Source organism: Artemia franciscana, chromosome 16, assembly GCF_032884065.1.
Source record: "Artemia franciscana chromosome 16, ASM3288406v1, whole genome shotgun sequence".
NCBI classification, from domain to species: domain Eukaryota; kingdom Metazoa; phylum Arthropoda; class Branchiopoda; order Anostraca; family Artemiidae; genus Artemia; species Artemia franciscana.
The window spans coordinates 20,927,707-20,949,239 of NC_088878.1; the positions used below are offsets into that span (position 1 = coordinate 20,927,707).

Sequence of the window (21,533 nt, forward strand, 5' to 3'; positions counted from 1 at the left end):
CTATCAATATAACTTGGCAGTAGACAGAGTAATATTAATTCGATTCATTTTCAAGACATTTTCGATTTGCTAATTAGCAACCGCAGGAAAGATATTCGATGAAAAGTTGGGGGTGCACTCATTAACTAAAATCGTCCTATCTTCAGCTAACACGACCTCTTGCCTACAGTTGAGACATAACTGAAACACTACTTTTGTCTCCTACATTACTGAAAAAATTGATGAAACATTACAGTGGTTTTCCTCATCTTGTTATATGTGCCAACTCCCGTGTTTTCCTTCCTTTTTCTGTTGAATTGACTTCTTTCATTCTTTGTATACTTTACTGGTTTAATTGGCTATAATATTTCCGACGCTCAATTCAACGTATTTTTTTTCTCGCTCTTTTTCCCCTGTCTTTCCCATTGTACTTTCTGGGTGAAGTGCAAAAAAGGGGATCAGCACCACCGGTTTAGACGTGTAAAGTGTAGCGCCACATCATTTATCTGTTTCTGGTCAGTCTTATCGCACAACCTGTGTGTTGTATTTTGTATATTAGATAGTGGAATACTCCGTACAGGTTTAGTCACTAAATCAAATCATTAATTCTTATCGCACAACAAATTCAAGGAATTCATTCATTGTTGCTATGAGTTTAGCCCACACGATCAAACAGTTCGTGGTAACGAACTGTAGTAAGGAGCGACCTGGCTCAATAGTAACCGAAACTCTAAAAAATGGAATTTTGATACCAATAGTTACATCAAAAGAATCGCATCTTAATGCTGATTTTAAATAAATAAGTTTCATCAAGATTAGTCTTACCCATCAAAAGTAACAAGCCTGAGAAAATTTGCCTCATTTTAGAAAATAGGGGTAAACACCCCCTAAAAGTCATACAATATTAACAAAAATCACATCATTAGATTCAGCTTATGAGAGGACCCTACAGTAGAAGTTTCAAGCTCCTATCAACACAAATGTGAAATCTCACATTTTTTGCCAGAATACAGGTCACGGATGCGTGTTTATTTGTTTTTTGTTGTTGTTTTGTTTTTTGTTTTTTTTTTCCCACGGGTGATAGTATCGACTCAGTGGTCCTAGAATGTCACGAGAGGGCTTATTCTAATGGCAATTAAAAGTTCTAGTGCCCTTTAAAGTGACCAAAAAATTGAAGGGCACCTGGGTCCCCTTCCACGCTCATTTCCCCCCAAAGTAACCAGATCAAAATTCTGAATAGCCATTTTATTCACCATAGTCAAAAAATCTAAAAACTATGTCTTTGAGGACGACTTACCCCCCAAATTCCCATGGGAGGGGCTGCAAGTTACAAACTTTGACCTGTGTTTACATATAATAATGGCTATTGGGAAGTGTACAGATGTTTTCAGGGGATTTTTTTGGTTTGGGGAGAGGGAGAAGTTGATGGGGGGTTTACGTGAGAGGATCTTTCCATGGAGGAATTTGTCATGGGGGAAGAAAATTTCAATGAAGGGGGCGCAGGATTTTCTAGCATTATTTAAAAAAAAACAATGAAAAAATAAATATGAAAAGTTTTTCAACTGAAAGTAAGGAGCATCATTAAAACTTAAAACGAACAGAAATTATTGCGCATATGAGGGGTTTACCTCCTCGTAATACCACACTCTTTAAGCTAAAGTATGTTTAGTAATTTCAACTATTTATTCTACGGCCTTTGTGATTCAGGGTCATTCTTAAGGAATTGGGGCAAAATTTAAGCTTTAGTGAAAAGAGCGAGGTATTGACGAGGGGGGTGAACCCCCCCCCCCCATATACGCAATATAAACATACGAATATGGAAGTTTGTTACGTAAGTTAATTCGTAAATTACGTATATTTTTACTAATGGAAACGTTCGTAAAAAATTAAAAGTTTTAGTTGCCATTTTAAGCAATCAAAAAATTGGAGGGCAACTAGGCCTACTCCCTCGCTCCTTTTTTTCTCAAAATCTTCTGATTAAAACTATGAGAAAGCCATTTAGCCACAAAAAATTAATATGCAAATTTCGTTTTTATTATTTATGTGCGGAGAGCCAAGATGCATTAATTCAAAAACGTCCAGAAATTAAACATTTTTTTTTTAACTAAAAGTAAGGAGCGACATTAAAACTTAAAACGAACAGAAATTACTCCGTATATGAAAAGGGCTTTTCCTCCTCAACGCCCCGCTCTTTACGCTAAAGATTTAGACTATTGTAAAAAGTAGAGTTAAGAGAAAGAGTCAAACTCTAGCATAAAGAGCAAGGCATTGAGGAGGAAAAGCCCCTTTCATATACGGAGTAATTTCTGTTCGTTTTAAGTTTTAATGTCGCTTCTTACTTTTGGTTAAAAAAACTTGTTTTTTTTTTTATTTAATACCTTAAAGAATCACCCTATCTGGTTTATCATAAACTTTTTTAGTTTGTGCGGATGAACCCGCACAAACTTTTATTATTTGAAATTGATTGGACGGTCTTGCTATAACTTGCAGAGCATGAATAAGAGATCTGAATAAATGATAGAAAACTTAAAGCCAACACTTAATTTCCTAGTCATCTTTGAAAAACCATTTAACTTACCCAGCTTTGTGCTGGAAATACACATGTTCAGTTTTAATGAATGATATATCATCAGAAAGTGTGATTTTTTTTAAATTTTATTAAAGAGAGCAGAATTTTGTTTTTAAAGTTCGGGAAAGGGCATTCCCTAAGACTTCTGTAGCATAACTACTCGGAAAACCTTCCAAATTAGTTAAAAGTACTATTACTATTATTAGTACTATTTGAGTAATTTGGCTGCTTTGGGAGTTCCAAGTGGTGGCATCCGCTTTGACTGAACAACTCGCAGACAAAAGCAAAATAAAATTTTACTTTCTTTTTGCTAATCGAACTTATGTATTCGAGGCGGTCAGCCAACGCTCGGACTAGCAAAATGATTTTTAAGGTATCGTATTGCCTTAATGTATGCTTTAACTAATTTTCCATGAATTCTTTTAAACCGTTATGTTTTCGATGCCTTTTTTTCCATTCTTCTAAATTTATTTGACCAACAGTTTCAATGTAAAGGAGGGAGAGCGGGTATGGTGACTTCATTTTTTTTGGGGGGGGGGGCAATTATTCTCTAATCCTCACAAAGCAGTATACGCTACGTTTTTTATTTATGCCGGTTGCCCGACAAGCTTCGCTGCTAATTTGAAATTAAAATGCAATTAAATTGAAACTACACTTTTATAAGAACTAGGTTCTTAAAATCAAGATGATTACCCCAAAATGAAACAAAAGATAAAATAAAAAAAATTAAAGAACACAGTTTAATGGCATCGGGTATCCAAGAAAAGTTTTAGAAGCCAATTCGACTCGATCCATTTTAAGGCTCTTAATCACATTAATGGATTATTCTCATTGGAGCTTATAGGCAAGCGCATTTTTTCAACAAGATAATTGGCACACGATAATCTAAATCAGGAATGCCATTTTTTCTCGTCGATTGTTATATTATCACAATTGACAGTAGCGCAAAGCACAACAGCAATTAGGGTACTTGTCTATTATCCCGTTCACACTTAAGTTCTTGATCTGAGTAAAACCGGTTTCTCTCTCAGCATTTGGTTATAATTAGCTTAGTCTGAGTGAGACAAACTCCTAGGTAGGTATATTTTAATTAAATATTTTATAAATAGAGTTGGTTAGGTATTTCATATAATGCGTTCTAAGCGGTCTGTTTTCTATAATTCCCTGAAGTAGTTTCCATATTTTTGTTACTAAAGTCTTATATTTTCATCGAATCATTGTATATTTCATTATCATTAACTCAACTTCACTTCTTGAGAATGGTCGGGATAATAAACAAGTAGGCTACCAAAATTAGAAACAAAATAATTGGGTTTGGAGCAAATAGTACTTACGTAAAATCCTTATCTGGTAGACCTTCACTTGCTTTGTCAATTGTCCATCCAGAAAAAGCAGCGAAACCCATGGCACCGAAAATTCCAAAAACTCGCTGCAATGCTATATCTCCTTTGTATTCAGTTATTACTGACATAGCTGCACCTTCAAATAATATCATGGAACCTCCTAATGTTATGGCAAATGCCACTCGAGTAACAGTATACCACCAAAAGGTGTTACTAGCACCTAAATCAACTATCCAATTGGGATTGCTGCAAAATTGAGATCGAGCCCCTTCGATAAAACATTTTCTTCGGCATCGAGCTTGGTTGAGCAGATTCTGGAGGCTTGGAGCTAATTCAGGAGAACATTTAAGACTAAAATTTGTATAGCTTTGGTTATTAAATATAAAAGTCTCAATCTCGATTCTTCCACCATTATCAAACATGGTTAAATTGTTAGCTTTCCAAGGAGTTAAGCCTTCCTCAGCAGTTGAACGAACTTCACAGAAGTCACCGCTGCAGAAAAGACCTACATCTTTTAGGTCTTTATAAAATATTGACTTTCTTTTCAATGTCTCATTTACCAACTTCATTGTTTCAAGAGTATCTTCCATTAAAAAGAAATCACATTCATAACCACAGGCACCAAATTCCAGTGTTGCATTATCATAAATATTTAGGTTGCAGTGTTCAACAGAGTTGTCAAAAAAGAGAGGAAAATCAGCCGAACATGGAGCATCAAAACTTATATTTTGTGGCATCTTTGTAATTAATCGTCCTTTTGGGATTGCAAGAAAGAAGAGACCATTTACTGCTGTTGCTATCAGAAGTCCAAATAGCAGCCACTGAAAAAAAGGCCTTATAAAATATAAAGGAAAAATTGATCATTTGAAATGGCTAGCATTTTAATAACAAGCATACATAGACCACACACAAAAATGTTTCAACATTATATTAGTTTCTACACATTTTCTTTTTAATGTTAGTACTATAAGGAAGGTTTTTTCAAGAGATTGAAACAGAATCTCTAGCTTTGAGCTTTAATTAAATTTTAGTTACTATGTCTGTGCTTCGTTGTCTTAATCAATTTTATTCTGTGAACCAAACCAACGCGGGTTTTAGTAAAAACTGAAAGGTGAAAATTTCTTAGCATTGCGAATGTCCAGGGTATGCTCCCATTTAACCATCTAAATAATTGTTACATAAAGATGAATTAATTATTACGTTGAGTAAACTTAGTTTAAATATCTATCAAAACTTGTAAAGTTTTTAGTGGGAGGAGGGGGTATGTCAGGACCCAAATTTAAGCAATAATTTCGTACGAAATAAAAGATATTACCTAAAATAGAGTAAAACTCAGATTTTCCGTAATTTCCTTCTTCCCTGGTATAGTTCGTTCCTCATATTCCAAGTGGTTTCCGTAAAGATAAAATTTCATTAAAAACGAATATCCAAACACGGATGGAGAGGTCAAATAGACCATCCTTTTTTCATCCCTAGATAACAAACATATATAGAAAGTTTCAAGTTCCGTATAATTTTCTTGATAATTTCTTGAAGAAGATGTCTGATTGTAATAGCAAGAAACAAACAAAAAAAGATTGAAAAGTAATTTAGTTCTACAAAATGGGGGACAGCACTATTTTAAAAACGATTTATTAGTTATTATTAAAACAACTTATGGAAATAGTAAATCTTGGAAGTTAAGGAAAAAGATTGCCCTTTGGAAGGACAAAGAAGTGCGATCAAATAACAACGCCTGATCAGTTATGCAAATAATTTTTTCATGCTTGAACAGAAACCAGTCGATCGAATTGAAGACGTACCTGGTGTCGAATAGAGCTGAATAATACAAATAGGAATTCTAGAAGAAAAAAAGCAGTTAAACCAGAATTACCTGAGAGTATTTATATGCTTTAATCCGGATGCCAAGGCAAAGTTAGAATAAGTGAAGTGGAATAATACCCTAGTCTCGTGAGAAATAAGATGCCAATGCTTTACAGATGAAGTTAGATAATTTTGTGTTTTTAATCCAATCTGTAGTGGATTTGACTAATAACTATACTCAAAGAGATTAAAGTGCACATCTAAACTTTCAATATAATTAGATACAAATTGCACAAAAAGTGTCTTTACTATCAGATTAGTTTGGGGCCAACTTGTCCAGAAATTATTGGAAAAGATTAGGCTATTTGGAAGAAAAGGAAAACTATTGAAATTAAAAGATTGGTCACACGATATATTTGCTGTTTTAAAATACACCTGCGCAATGAGCAATGCTTGAGATTCTTATGGCAGGAGTGAGGAAACCTTTCGCTCTGGGGGTTGAAACAGCTATTTTAAAATCTTAAAGGGTAACAGAGAGTCGAGTTTTGGCCTAGTTTTCCTCTACTCCCTTCGACTTTTGGTCGCCATGAGCTGCGCTGGGCAGATAGGACCTCAACTCGCTCGGGTTGGTCATTGACTGAACCAGAAATATCGCTGCTTACTCAAGCGCTTGTAGATGCATAACCAAATCTATGTGTTTGACTAAACTCTTATAATTTGTTTCGGTCTTTCAACAGAAAAAAAAAATATTAATACAGTGGCCATCTTTGGAAATAGTTATGGTCTATTTTATGGCTCCAAAAAACCGGAACTATTCGTAAAAATTTTGCTTGTAGCAAATTCCTGAAAACATAATTTTTTTGAGAATCTTCTATTACTCATGTTTATTATTCTTCAGCAGTATAACCAAAGATTTTGGGGAATGTGTGAACGTGCGGGGAGGGGTTCAATCCCTTCGTAAAATAAGAAAAACTTTCTATAAATATATGCATTGAAGAGAAAATTCATTTTTCAAGATGGACCGCCTCGGAAATAAGATTTCGGCAAGGACTCAAAGATAAAAAAATTTCAATGAACAAATATAATGGACCGATTCGTACAATGGATCCGTGGTTCCATACAGATATCCCTCCATCTATGCTCTTTCCACTGTCCAATCAGAAAGGCAGTTCATTTGACTCCCGATAATGAGAAAGATTGGTATAGGTAGAAACAGTTAAATTGGAACTTCTAAGCCATGCATAGAATATAATAAACAAATAAACAAATTAAGAACAAATAAACAAATATTTGTTCAAAGATATAGGCACCAGCTATATTTTCTTTATCCTCTTTCTTATATAGCTTTAAATTCACTCTCGGAATGATGAAGGATTTTGCCAAGTTTCCTGGTTAACAGAAACATTAGAAATTAGCTTAACAACAAAAATAGCCTTCAAATCTTGCTTTGTTTCATAAAACGTATGCTTTTTCTATCCTTTGCTACAAATTGAAATAAAGCAATTTAACTTTCTAATAAATAAAAGACACGTATGTGACAAAACACCTTAATATTGTGAAACTAAATTGCCGGTTTAACTACAAGGTAGTTAAAAGCCTTGCTGAAAAGGATGAAATTTTCAAAAAAAATATAGTGTCCAAACTACATCTGCCAAGACAAGTTCCATATAGTTTTGGTCGAAAAATTTTGTCCAAGAATCAAAGTCATACCCTTAGTTGTTTGAAAATAAAGCTAGGTAAGCGCAGCAGATCCAGGTTCAATATATAGGCTTATGATTAAGGCTTTACAACCCGGCAGGGTGGTAAAGCCTTTCCGGTAAAGCAAGTCCGGCCCTGACTTGCGGGGCCTTTACACAAAAATTCCTAGTATTTATAGTGTTTCAAATATAAAAAGGTAAATTATTTTGGAGAAAATTAAATGGGAAAAAAAAATCGCAGTGCCTATTGTTTTAATTAGAACAGACCTCTTACATTAGGGACAGAAACCCTGGAAAGTGAAATTTAAAAAATGCCGTTTCATTCAGTTGGGAAACGCGGTTTCTGGATCAAGAAAGTTGTTTGGCGATTCTATTGTTATATGGATAAAACTCAAATACTTAAAAAAATCTCAAAATATTTAAAAAAATATACAAAAAACAAGTATGGCTTTCCATAAATCATGGTTTTTGAGGGAACAATTTTTAAACATTTTTTTCAAATATTTACATTTATCGTATTTTTTTTCCTATAGCTTGGCAAAATTCCACGATGCAGTTTTTTTATACAGTAACCAAAAATTTAGTCGGTTTTTTCTTACAACCAAAGGAAGCAAGTACAGGGTAATTTATTCAAGGGGTGGGTTTAATGTTTCAAACAATAGAAAAAATCAAAAAATATTGAGCAAAAACTTCAGATGATAGGATAGTACTAATTGCATTCTCAAAATTGACCTATTAACAGTGTCACCATGCCTACCTACTTATCGTGAGTTCTCACGATTCTTTTAATTAATATCACAATCCAAAAGCAGATATCACGATCAAAAGATAAATATAGACACTTGGATTTTGTTTCCAAGTAAGTTCCCAAGAAAATTTTGGATAATAATCAGAATAATCGTCAGCTTCACGTCACTTTTATTTTGAATTTGGGAAAAAATGCTCAGTACCATATAGCTCATATTTTGGACCTTGAACCATACTAATTTAAAAAAAAAGGTTTCAATTGGCTGTGAAGAGTGATAATTAAATTTAAAATAGTGCTTGTGCTACTTGCACTTAATCGAAGTGCTCAACTACAGTGCTCCTAGTACTTAACTAAAAGCTTTTCTGAGTGCAACATATATAGTTTGTAGGAAATCAAATGTAAATATTTGTTATGTGTATAGACTCGGATACACTTAACAAAAAAATTATCCAATATCCCTTTGCTGCATCTCAAAAAGCAAATATTAATTTCCAATTTTCCAGTCAATTTTACAGTATGCTTTATTTTTTTGCAGAACAAAGAATACATAAGTTTTGCTGTTTTTACTGTTTAGCTTAGATGCCTCTTACGCAGTGATGGTAATTGCACAGACTGCCTCTTCAAGTCAAGAGTGTATGAGGAGATAAAAGCAATTAAAAACTTACAACTGCAATAGTTATGCTGCAAGCAGAAGCCCGTTTAATTAGGAAATCATTTGCACCAGTTTCAAAACGGTGGCAAGATACCACCAACGGAACACAATTGTGAATTTGCCTTATCAAAAGCTGTTAATAACAGCACTCCATTTGGCTATCAAAACACAGAGAGATCACAAATAAAAAAATTACGTTTCTTTCTTTCAATATCTTCTTTGAATCTACTTAAGATCATCCAATTTTATACGACCTTTGCCCGATTTCAGAAAAAGAGAAATGGAAGCAATAATATTAGTTCATTTACAAAAAAGAAAACACTTCAATGACTGGGCAAAGAAAGAGTGCTTTGTTCCTTGGTGTGAGATCAGAAGAAAAACCCAATGTCATAGCTTTAAAAAAAAGTAAACAAGCTAAAAAAAGCCTTTAGCTAAAAAAATATAATAGCCTCTAGCTAAAAAATGAACTAAAAATTACTTTTCATTAATCATGGTTTTTGATGACCAATTTTTAGACTTTTTTTCTTCCGATGTTTACATTTATTGTTTTTTTATTTTTTTTTTGTTCTATAGTTTGGCAAAATTCCACCATGCAGTTTAGTATACAATAACCGAAAATTTTGTCAGTGTTTTCTTACAACCAAAGAAAAGATTGCTTTGTTCCTTGGTTTGAGATCAGAAAAAAAATAAAGTCTTTGGTTGTTGAAGTTTTTAATTTTGTGAGAAAAAAAGATCAGTTCTTTAGTAAAGTTTTCTGGTGCTCCTTTGTGCGCTAGAATCAAGACATATTCGAAACACGCCTACTTCTATCACCAATAATTTTGTGAGGTTGTTTTTTTTTCGGTTTTCATGGAATATTTGGTGCTTCAAACGTAAATATCGCCAAATATTAACTATAATAAAAAAATATGGATACTAAGTAAAAAGAATACATTTTTTTTTGTTTAATATTAGATATAATAGAAATATCACCCCAAAAATGTATTGCAAAGCCATGATTGACAAAAAAATATGATTGAATTCAATGTAACTCGATGTGTTTTTATAGCATATTTCAATTCTTGAGACAACAATCCCAAGGCTTTGCTATTTATTACGGATTACGGGCATCAGTCTGAAGCCCTATATTTAGAGTTGAAGTAGGCTCAATTCAGGGCAGTGTCACTCACATGTTTAATCAAATACTTCAACGGAATATGCCCTTTCTAAGGGAGTCCTCTGATTACTAGACTTGTCTAATGAATGTTAAACATGGTTACTTTCTTACATGAGGCCCTTCTGTCAAAGGTACAAAGATATAATCACCTTAAAGTTCCCAACTTTGTCAGCAATTGTTGTGAAAATAAAAGGCGTTAGAAGGGAGAAAATGGCAAACATGGCCATGATATAGCCTGTTTCTTCGTCTGTTATCCCCAGCATCCGCATGTGAAGCGTCATAAATGGCAATAGGGCAACGATACCTAAAAAAACATAACAATAATTGACTGAAGTACGAGCTGTCTCAATGCCAAAAAAGTAAAAGAATCGAGTGGCATGTAATTCAGTGCTCCCTGTTGTAGTATATTGGATTGATGCTATGCTTGGGGACACGGAGATCTTCATCCTTAATTTGGCACGACTTGCTTATTAATAATTTTGTAGACGATCTGAAGTGAACTCACATCAGGGCTTGAAACTCACCGTACTATAGGCAGAAATAACGTTTGTGGAATTTACATTATGGTTTATTAGTTTTGTGTTTAATAATTCTAAAGTGCATTTCCACAGTTAAAAATTTATATTTCTGGCTATTGGTAGTTTGGGTGGTAACACAAGTGAATTGCCTCATAAATCAGTGTTTAATTTCTGTATACTGCATATTTACTTGTCAGCTATGATTCTTTTTTTTTTACTTAGATTTTTTAGAGAATCTAAATTTTATACTAAAAATTATCAGTATCAAGGCCAGCAACAGGTTGTTAATAGTCTTATAAAGTAGGCTTTAAATTTCTGCTGGTCGCTTAGGAACTATTATACTCCTAAAACAATGTCCCATTCTTTGACATGGGCTTTGTGTTTTCAGTAAAACACTAATTTTTCAAATTCTATAAAAAAGGGAAATTTCATGAGACGATTTGTTTGAGGGGGTTTTATGTTTGCTATTTGTAAACATATATTTGCACAAGCTAAGCTTTGTAGCTAGTTTTATATTTGCACAATCTAAGAAGCAATAATTTTTGTTTGCTACAAATGTCGATTTAGCTCTTTACTTCTATTAGAAAAGCTATGTTTTGTTCAAAATATCTTAGTTTAAAGCGAGTCCTTTGCGCGTGTTCGTTTGTTTTTTTTTTTTTTTTTTTTTTAGAATTATTTCTTCCCTAAAAGATTACGGTAAGTCATTTATTGTGGGCACTAAGTTTAACCTCGTCAAAAAAACGAATAATCTATATTTTCAAAAGTGTGGAGAGCGCCCTGAGAGTCGGAAGTACAATTTTTATTGTTAGACTTTGAAGACTGATGTATTGATAGCTTATGTTCACGTGACCTTTGTCTTATGTGATAATGAGCATTGTCAATAGAAAATTTACCACACGAGACACTGGGCTCTATGCTCACCACTAACGAGAATAGGGACTATTTTGTCGTTCCTGGGGTAAGAAAAAGTTCAATCATAAACCCTTTTCTGAAGAAAATGGAAATATTATATTCCCGTAAAAATTTTTCCAGCTCTTTGCCAAGTCTAGGAATATACGGCAGTATTGTGAATTTTTTATTTTATGTTACGATTTATACAGAAGATTGGGGAATACATTGATTTTTGTCTTTTATTATGTTTTTTTAAGTTGTGATATACGAGATCTGCAGAACAAGATATGTTTTGTATAATTTAGTTCAATGGCTACATGACTGTCTGAACAAATCCTTGAAAGTGTATGAACTAAAGACATTACCATGCCTCTATTCAAAGAAGGGTCTATTCAAAGGTGGTTTGAAGAGAGTAAAGAGTGATCATTATTAGTCACCTTTCTATAAATAGAAGATTTATGTTTGGAAATCTGTTTTCAGAATGATTTCCAAGAAGGAAAGTTTCACTGAAACTTAAATTATTTGGTCAGCCTTCATTTGGATATTTCATGATATTTATATGTTAGTTATGTAGTGTTCTTTCATATCTTAAATTTTTTGAAGCTCTTTTTTTGCTGGTAAATTAAAAATAAATAATTAAAAATAAATTAAAAATAAATAATTTATTAAAAATAAATTAAAAATAAACTGTCATTGACTTAATTTTTTTATGTTATACGTAACATCCCATGCTACTTCGATATCTCTTCAAATTTTGGATATCTTATGATTAGGGCGTTTGAAGAACCCAAACAGAGAGTTTGTAGTGCCAACCCTGTCAGATTTTCTTTGGGGCTCCTCTATATCCTTTTCTAGTTACAGGTATGTGTAGCAGGCTTATTCATGGTATGAAATATGCTGATAGCATATTTCAAAGTATAGCATATTTCAGGCTTATTCAAAGTATGAAATATGCTGAATAGATATTCTTAAAAATAGTCTATTTAAATATTCATTTATGAACCCAAGTTAGAAAATTCCTTTCGCAAATTGTTTTAAAAATTTTGATTAGCATCCAGAAACCAGTTTTTGCTCTCTATTGTATTTTCGTTGTTGTTTTTTTTTACTACTCGTTATAATTTCCTATCCGGTCTTTTAAACTGAGCATCCAATTTTAAGTAACCACTTTTCCGCTTGAGTTAAAGGATTTTTTGTGTTTTTCACGAGCTTATTCAGATAAATCAATTAATAAAAAGAAAAAGGCAGGCGCAGTCAAAATTTCATTTGGGAGGAGTTGGAGCTAAGGTGGTTGACCTTCTTATTTGTAAATAAAATATCTGGATTTTTAACTTTTTTGGTTTGGGAAGGAGGAGGTTGAATCGAATTAGAGCTTTATGCATCGCTGTTGATTCGGAATCAAGCCGAATTAGAAAGTTATAGTGATAATAGTAAGAAAAGGGCAAGTCAAAATATTCACGTCCAAACGAACCGAAGCTAAACCCCATTCAAAAATTAAGGTACTTACTTGTTATAGCGACTACACCAAAGAAGTGAATTTAGGTTAGCCCTTATTACATATACCAAAATATGATTGAAAATATAATTCTTTAGCAGCAAAATTAAGAAAACTACGACAGGAAATTATGGAAAACGAGCCACCCAGAACGCAATAAAATTAAATATTTAACCACCTCTATATTAATTAAAATATACCTGCATAGATACCGTTTATAACGCAAAAGCTAAGCTGATTACCTCCGAATGAGCACAGAAAACCGGTTTCACTACAGATCAAGAACAAAGTGTGGTCGCTATAACACGTAAGTACCAACATTACTGTAAAATCAAAATGCAAATCAGTATTTTCGAGCAGAATCAAACTTCGAATAAAGTGGTATTTTAAACTAAATCAAGAAATCATTGTAGCAAAGAATTTTTTGCTTATTGACAGCCATTTGCATATGCGCAGGGATTTTTTTTGTCCCACCGTATATGAGGATTCTTACAACCATTTTTATCTAATGCAACTCCTCCCACTTTTACAGCTTCGTATTTTACGTAATTGCTCTCCCAACCTCCTCCTCGTATGGAAAATACCATGTTACTTGAGATTAGTTTCCAAATCGTCGTTCGATACTGGTTAAGGAAAGGTAGCTGTTATTATCCAAGTTAAGCTTTAAGCGCCAGTAAATAAATATAAATATATATATATCTATATATATAAAAATAAGTTGTCTGTCTGTGGATGGGTCAGGTGACGTCACCTGAAAAAACTGGATCAGGTGACGTCAAAACTGAAAAAACTAAAAAAGGCAAAAACTACAAAAAAACTAAAAACTAATAAAAAAATAAAAAAGCTAAAAAACTAAAAAAACTAAAAAAAGGCAAAAACTACAAAAAAACTAAAAACTAATAAAAAAGCTAAAAAACTAAAAAAACTAAAAAAAGGCAAAAACTACAAAAAAAACTAAAAACTAATAAAAAGAATAAAAAAGCTAAAAAACTAAAAAAACTAAAAAAACTAAAAAAAAAGGTAAAAAACGAAAAAAACTAAAAACTAAAAAAAAGGAAAAAACTGAAAAATAAGCTAAAATAAAGGTAAAAACCAATAAAAAACTAAAAAAAAAACTGAAAAAACTAAAAAAAGCCAAAAACTACAAAAAAAAACTAAAAACTAATAAAAAAAGTAAAAAAGCTAAAAAACTAAAAAAACTAAAAAACTAAAAAAAGGTAAAAAACTAAAAAAAATAAAAAATAAAAAAAAACTAAAAAAAAGGAAAAAACTGAAAAATAAGCTAAAATAAAGATAAAAACCAATAAAAAACTAAAAAGAAAAAAAGGAAAAAACTAAAAAAAATTTTCATCTAAAAAACTAAAAAAAACTAAAAAAGGTAAAAACTAAAAGAACTAAAAAAGAAAAAAATAAATGACGAAACTCAAAGAGAAAGCGACCAGGACAAAAGGAATGTTCGATTAGCAATCAACAAAGCACCGGGACACAGGGAGTATAAATGACGACCAGGACATAAGTAAAAAAAAAAAACTATCTATATATATAAAAATAAGTTGTCTGTGGATCTGTGGATCGTGGATCAGGTGACGTCACCTGAAAAAACTGGATCAGGTGACGTCAAAACTGAAAAAACTAAAAAAGGCAAAAACTACAAAAAAAACTAAAAACTAATAAAAAAAATAAAAAAGCTAAAAAACTAAAAAAACTAAAAAAAGGCAAAAACTACAAAAAAAACTAAAAACTAATAAAAAAAATAAAAAAGCTAAAAAACAAAAAAAAACTAAAAAAACTAAAAAAAGGTAAAAAACTAAAAAAACTAAAAACTAAAAAAAACTAAAAAAAAGGAAAAAACTGAAAAAATAAGCTAAAATAAAGGTAAAAACCAATAAAAAACTAAAAAAAAACTGAAAAAACTAAAAAAAGGCAAAAACTACAAAAAAACTAAAAACTAATAAAAAAAGTAAAAAAGCTAAAAAACTAAAAAAAAACTAAAAAAACTAAAAAAACTAAAAAAAGGTAAAAAACTAAAAAAAATAAAAAATAAAAAAAAACTAAAAAAAAGGAAAAACTGAAAAATAAGCTAACATAAAGGTAAAAACCAATAAAAAACTAAAAAGAAAAAAAGGAAAAAACTAAAAAAATTTTCATCTAAAAAACTAAAAAAAACTAAAAAAGGTAAAAACTAAAAGAACTAAAAAAGAAAAAAATAAATGACGACACTCAAAGAGAAAGCGACCAGGACAAAAGGAATGTTCGATTAGCAATCAACAAAGCACCGGGACACAGGGAGTATAAATGACGACCAGGACATAAGTAAAAAAAAAATTAACAAAACTAAAAAGAAGTTAAAAACTACAAAAAAACTAAAAAGAAAAAAAACTAAAAACTAAAAAAAAAACTAAAAAATCTAAAAATCTAAATAAACTAAAAAAGAAAAAAAAAGGAAAAAAATAAAGGAGAAAAACAAAACTAAAAAACGAATGTATATACAGACCGGTACACCGGGATACAAATGACGACCGGGACACAGGGAATATAAATGACGACCGGGACACAGGGACACAACTACAACGGGGACACCGGGGGAAACAGGGGGATATAAATGACGACCGGGACAAAAAAACTAAAAAGAAAAAAAAACTAAAAACTAATAAAAAAACTAAAAAATCTAAAAATCTAAATAAGCTAAAAAAGAAAAAAAAGGAAAAAAATAAAGGAGAAAAACAAAACTAAAAAACGAATGTATAAGTGGTGGTAGAACTTGAGGTCTATGTTATCTCATTTGCATAGAATTCTTAGGATATAATAAAATGTTAATTGGGAACGACAAAACCATAAAAAACATAATAAAACAAGAGTAAGGACACAGGGTAGCTGTAAGGACAACTCATTGTTGCCGTGGTAATCCTTATTCAGACGATTTTTTTTTAATACGCATGCTGTTACAAGCGCCCATTCATTTCTAATGACCGGTTTTCCTAAAATATTTAAAGTCCAAAAATCAGATAGTATACTTTCAGGTGAGATTTTCAAATTCTTTGCAACATTGCAGGAGAAAAATTGCATCAATAATAACACAAGTTTTCGTAAAGTATATTATCTACTAATACTACAACAACTAACAGGTCACTGCAGCACCTAGCCGCCGGAGGCCAAAAAAGCTGCGCAAACTCCTCCTTTTTCTCGATCCATTCAAAGCCTTCCTCTTTACACACTACCAATAAGTTCCCATTTGCCTTGTTTTTCCTTACGACATCATCCCACCCAATTCGTGGGTGATATTCTTTTTGTTTAGCCCTAGACGGCTGCCCGCCAAGGACGATCTTGGGCAATCTGTCATGTTTCATCCGCAAAAAGTGTCCTAGCCATCTCAACTTTTTTTCTCACTATAGAACTAGAAAGCGGAATAAGCCCCCATTTTTTTTACATCTTACTAGCTGGGATCAGGACTTCAGTCTGCTGCCCGAAACGATCCGTTGGAAGTTTTTCTGGAAAACATCTAACAAATTCTCCTCCGGTTTTTCTGGATCGTCCACGCTTCAGAATAAAACCTGACCACTGTCATCACTTTAGATTTTAACATTCCATTCTTGGTTTGCAGACTTATCTTCCCATTCATCCAAACTTTTTTCAACTGCGAAAAAATACCCTGAGCTTTGGCTATTTAACTTTTAACATCTTCACTGCAACCACCGTCTTTACTAATAATACTAAATAGATTAGTGAAGCTGTCTACTTGATCGATCTTCGTGTTACCCATCATTACCTCTTCGCCTTCACTTATTCCTAGTCTTAGCGACTTACTCTTCTTAACATTAATTTTGAAACTTATTCTTGCACACTGAACTTGCAAAACTTCTGAAAAATCATTTATTTTGCCAAATTTTTTCATTTAAGATGCTTGAATCATCAACATAACCTAAATCTAGGAAAATTTTACTTCCCCTATTGAATCTCCGCTCTCCAATTGGCTTTGCTGCACTACTTAGGACAGAGTCAACCAAAATGATCCATATAACTGGGGATAGAATAGGACCAAACCCTACTTAACTACTGATTTGATAAGAAACCAGCTACTAACCTCATCTCCTACCTTAACCGCAGTAATGTTATTCTCGTATATAGTTAATCAGTTCAATGTTATTTATCCGTTATACCATAGAAGGATAAGACCTTCACTAAAGCTCTTCCATCAGCTAAATCAAACGCGTGCTCATAATCAATAAAACTGAGGAAGGGGTTCGACGATTTAGGCACTTCTGAAATATTAATTTATTCGACACAGTGACTTCGATAATTTATTGATTAAATTTAAGTGACTGTATTGAATTATTATTCGACAGTGAAAATTTGTTCAACACATCCTCTACCTTTCCTAAAACCACAATGTTCTTTTCTTATAACTTTGTCTACAGTATATCTTGGTCTAAAAAGTATCACCATACTAAGTAATTTGCTACCTACAGAAACCAAGCTAATACGCCAAAATAATTACCAAACTCTCTCTTGTCGCTTTTCTTATAGAGGGGTGTAATTAGTATTTTCCTAAAACCGCTAGGCACTTCCCTTTTTTAAAATCATATTCATAATTTTTGGCAACTTATCTCGAACTTTATAACCGCCATATATAAAAACTCATATAACACACTATCAGCACCTGGAGCCTTATTATTTTTAATTATTTAAGTATTGTCACCAATTTTTCCTCATAAAATAAATCTTCCTTCACATCTAAAGTGTCACAAACTTTTTAATTTTTTATATATCTTTTCCTATAACTCTATCACAATTAACACATTCTCAAAATGCTCTGCCCATCTCTCTTTAGATCTGTCCGTATCATGTAATTTCCTATTTTTAATGGGACAGGTCTGGATTGACTATTCCCTCTCAACTTATTAACATGTCACTGCAATATTTTACAATTATGCCGTCTGGCTGTATCTTCTGGATTTTCGGCAGTTTCATCCATAGCCTCCATTTCACACCTTCTTAATTCATATTTTATTGCTTTCTCCACATTTTAGCACATTCTCAAAATGCTCTGCCCACCTCTCTTCAGCTCTTTCCGTATCACGTAATTATGGCCCTGTTCCTATTTTTGATGGGACGGGTCTGGGTTGACTATTCCCTCTAATCATGCCGGTACAATATTTATAATTACGCCATCTGGCTGTATCTTCTGGATTTTCGACAGTTTCATCCATAGCCTCCATTTCACACCTCCTTAATTCATATTTTATTGCTTTCTCCACATTTTAGCACATTCTCGAAATGCTCTGCCCACCTCTTTTTAGCTCTTTACGTATCACGTAATTATGGCCCTGTTCCTATTTTTGATGGGACGGGTCTGGGTTGACTATTCCCTCTAAATTTAATAACATGCCGGTACAATATTTTAAAATTATACCGTCTGGCTGTATCTTCTGGATTTTCGGCAGTTTTATCCATAGCCTCCACTTGACACCTTCTTAATTTATATTTTATTGCTTTCTCCACATTTTAGCACAATCTCAAAATGCTCTGCCCACCTCTTTTTAGCTCTTTACGTATCACGTAATTATGGCCCTGTTCCTATTTTTGATGGGACGGGTCTGGGTTGACCATTCCCTCTAAATTTATTAACATGCCGGTACAACATTTTACAATTATGCCGTCTGGGTGTATCTTCTGGATTTTCGGCAATTTTATCCATAGCCTTCACTTCACACCTTCTTAATTCACATTTAATTGCTTTATCTACTTTCACCATATTTCTCTTATTTTTATATATTTCCTGGCTCAAATAATCATGTTACAAGCCCCTCCTCCCCTCTATTAAACATAAAGCATTTTCACTAATATTCCGTGTTGTGTTTTTAACTCTTTTTCCTAAGACACCATTAGCGACCCCATAAACTATTTTTCCCAAATTATTACTCTTCTACATTGTCAAATCTTAAACTCTCCAGTTTGGTATTCAACTGTTCCTGAAAAATTTCTCTCAGATTCTCATCCCGGAGATCATTTTAGATTGTTTCGACGTCCATCAGGTTTGTAAAATTTGTAAATATTTCGTATATGATAATACACCACAGGTAACAGATTTTTTTTTTTATTCACAACTCCTCAAACATGCCAAGGATAACATATCCCATTGATTTTTATTTGAAAAATTTCTGATTTTCTTTAAGAGAAAGTTTAAGAGATATATGAGGTTAAACCTGCGTTTGATTCCGTATTTTAGCAAAAACTCAGGTTGACTTCTAAAGTTTCTTTGTCAAAGTTGGTAAAAATCTTTATATAAAGGTTATTATCTGTAGTTTTAAAACCTTAAAAACGCGCAAAAATTTATTTTTGCAAAGTTGAAACTTAAATAAATCAATTCAACGTATTTTTTGAAGATCTGTTTCAAATGCAACGACTCGTGATGTTTCTCTATATTTGTAAAATTCTGAAAAACTAGGGCTTTACTGAAAACTCAGCTTGCATAAGTTTTTTAGAGATTTAAAATTGTTCTGTAAAATTGTAAATTTCAATAACCAAATATATGTAAAAATAATTAAATCAAATGATCAGAAATATGTTCGACTTCGCTCTTTCCTTTCATCACAATTGTTTTCTTTTTTTGCAAAATTAATTACTACCAAAATGCTTAATTGCATATGGAGGTCGTTTTCATTAGGAATTGAATTTCCAGTGTCTATTTTCTTAACACATGTATTGTTGTGTAAGCTTCCACGTAACCAATTCAAACAATCAAGTCCCATTTTTTGTTCTACTTGGTAACAAAACTAAAAACCAAGGGCAAAAATAAATACATGAGAAAATCGAAAACGAGCTTGAAAACCCTCAAAATGGCAGTGGATAAAAAAAAATGTGTGTCATTGAGTAAATCACAGTCGAAAACACTTTACCAGGGATTTCAGCCCTAAATATTTACCCTGGTACCCCTACATTACCCTTGTCCTAACAGGGTATTTGAACTTCGTGGAGAGTTACTATTTAGACCACTTAAAAATATTACTTTAAGTTACATTTTTATTTTGGAAGGACGCACATACCAAAAAATATCTTGACGTCTCTACATTTTATAAGCCTATTAAAAAAAGTGATAAAAAATACAAAATGGTAAGTAAAATTATTGACACCAGAGGTACATGACGTACAATAATTAATATACAGGTAGAGCGGTTACTTATCTTCCGCTTGTCACGTAAGTATTAAAAATGAAGATATGTCTTAGCTCTCTCTTATTTAAATCTCCAAATACTTTTTGAGGCCATTAGCCATAAAAGTCTTGTTTTTTGTGAGCCCTCATACGCTTTCCCAAAATTATATGTAAAAAGTTGACGTCAATTCACAGAAATTCTGGAGGTGGGGGGAACGCGTGTTTTTCAAAATATATGCGGGCAAATTCGTCAATTTGTTTTAAATATAAATACCAAACAAAGGCACTTTTAGTGAAAATCCCCCCCCCCCCCGAACATGGTATTTTTAAAAATATAGTGGAGTAATAAAATACAGAGGGCACAAGCCCAAACAAATACAAAGTAGAAACAATAGGGAAAATCTTTTCAAGACAGTGGAAATCAGTCCTGTGAATATTTCGACCCTATGTCCAAGGGCCGTTTTCAGCACAATACGACAACGAGAGAGAAAATATGTATATATAAATAAACTTACATTAAATTATGAGAATTAAAACTAATAATGTTTTTAAAAACTCTTTTAAAAAACAGCCCTAGCATCCTTACTTCAGCGAAGTTCAACCAGAACTGACAAAAAGAATGAAGTGAGAATATAAATTCATTCAAACTAAAGAGAACAAAGTGATTAAATGCAATTTCTCAGAGCCGACCTTGCATTTTTTGCAGCCTGTCTCAAAGGCATTTTCGTAACTGGTTCAATACTATTATAAATCGGTTTAGTAAAATATTTTGTAAGATCATTTTTAATTAAATTTGAGCATAAAGAATTTAGTGAGTATTCCCCTAAGTCCCTGTTCAAAAATCCCCTCCCCCAATTGAAGCCACTGTGGGGTAGTACCAGACAATTCTTAGGGTAGCCCCAGACTATGTGGCACAAACCCGTGTGCCGATTTGTTATATGGGATGGCTCACATTTCAGGTTCGAGAGGCAAGTTCATCCAAACCTTAAAAGTACACCCATTGTCTGAGAATTACACTGAAATATAGGGATTACAGAAACAATCCAGGCTTAAAGAGAGCAGTAAGAAGGAAACAACAACGAATAGAAAGAAAGGTAGAAAACAAAATCTATAAATGGCTGGAGAAATCATTGTGAATGGTCTCAATCTATGATAGATTAAATAAAAAAACAAGTTTTTTTTAACTGAAAGTAAGGAGCGACATTAAAACTTAAAACAAACAGAAATAACTCCGTATATGAAATGGGTTGTCCCCTCCGCAATCCGTCGCTCTTTACGCTACAGTTTTTAATTGTTTTAAAAAGTAGAATTGTGGCAAAGAGTCAAACTTTCCCCCTATTTTCAAAAATAAGGCAAATTTTCTCAGGCTCATAACTTTTGATGACAACGACTAAATTTGATGAAACTTATATATTTAAAATCAGCATAAAAATTCGATTCTTTTGATATATCTTTTAGCATCGAAGTTCAATTGTTTAGAATTTCGTTTACTATTGAGCCGGGTCACTCAATAGTGACATTTTTATTCACTTGAA

The 21,533-nt window shown here is 32.6% G+C and overlaps 1 protein-coding gene across 2 annotated transcripts in view; it reads right to left on the reverse strand.

The window, feature by feature from the left end:
• The window catches only part of LOC136037204 (uncharacterized), a 66,393-nt gene that overhangs the window by 20,789 nt on the left and 24,071 nt on the right, over nt 1–21,533 (reverse strand). For both annotated transcript variants that reach the window (XM_065719781.1, XM_065719782.1), the window contains exons 3-4: nt 10,097–10,251; nt 3,883–4,712 (exon numbers count right to left, since the gene is read on the reverse strand). In XM_065719781.1, coding sequence (XP_065575853.1) covers nt 3,883–4,712; nt 10,097–10,251 — 985 coding nt within the window. The remainder of the gene's footprint in view (nt 1–3,882; nt 4,713–10,096; nt 10,252–21,533) is intronic.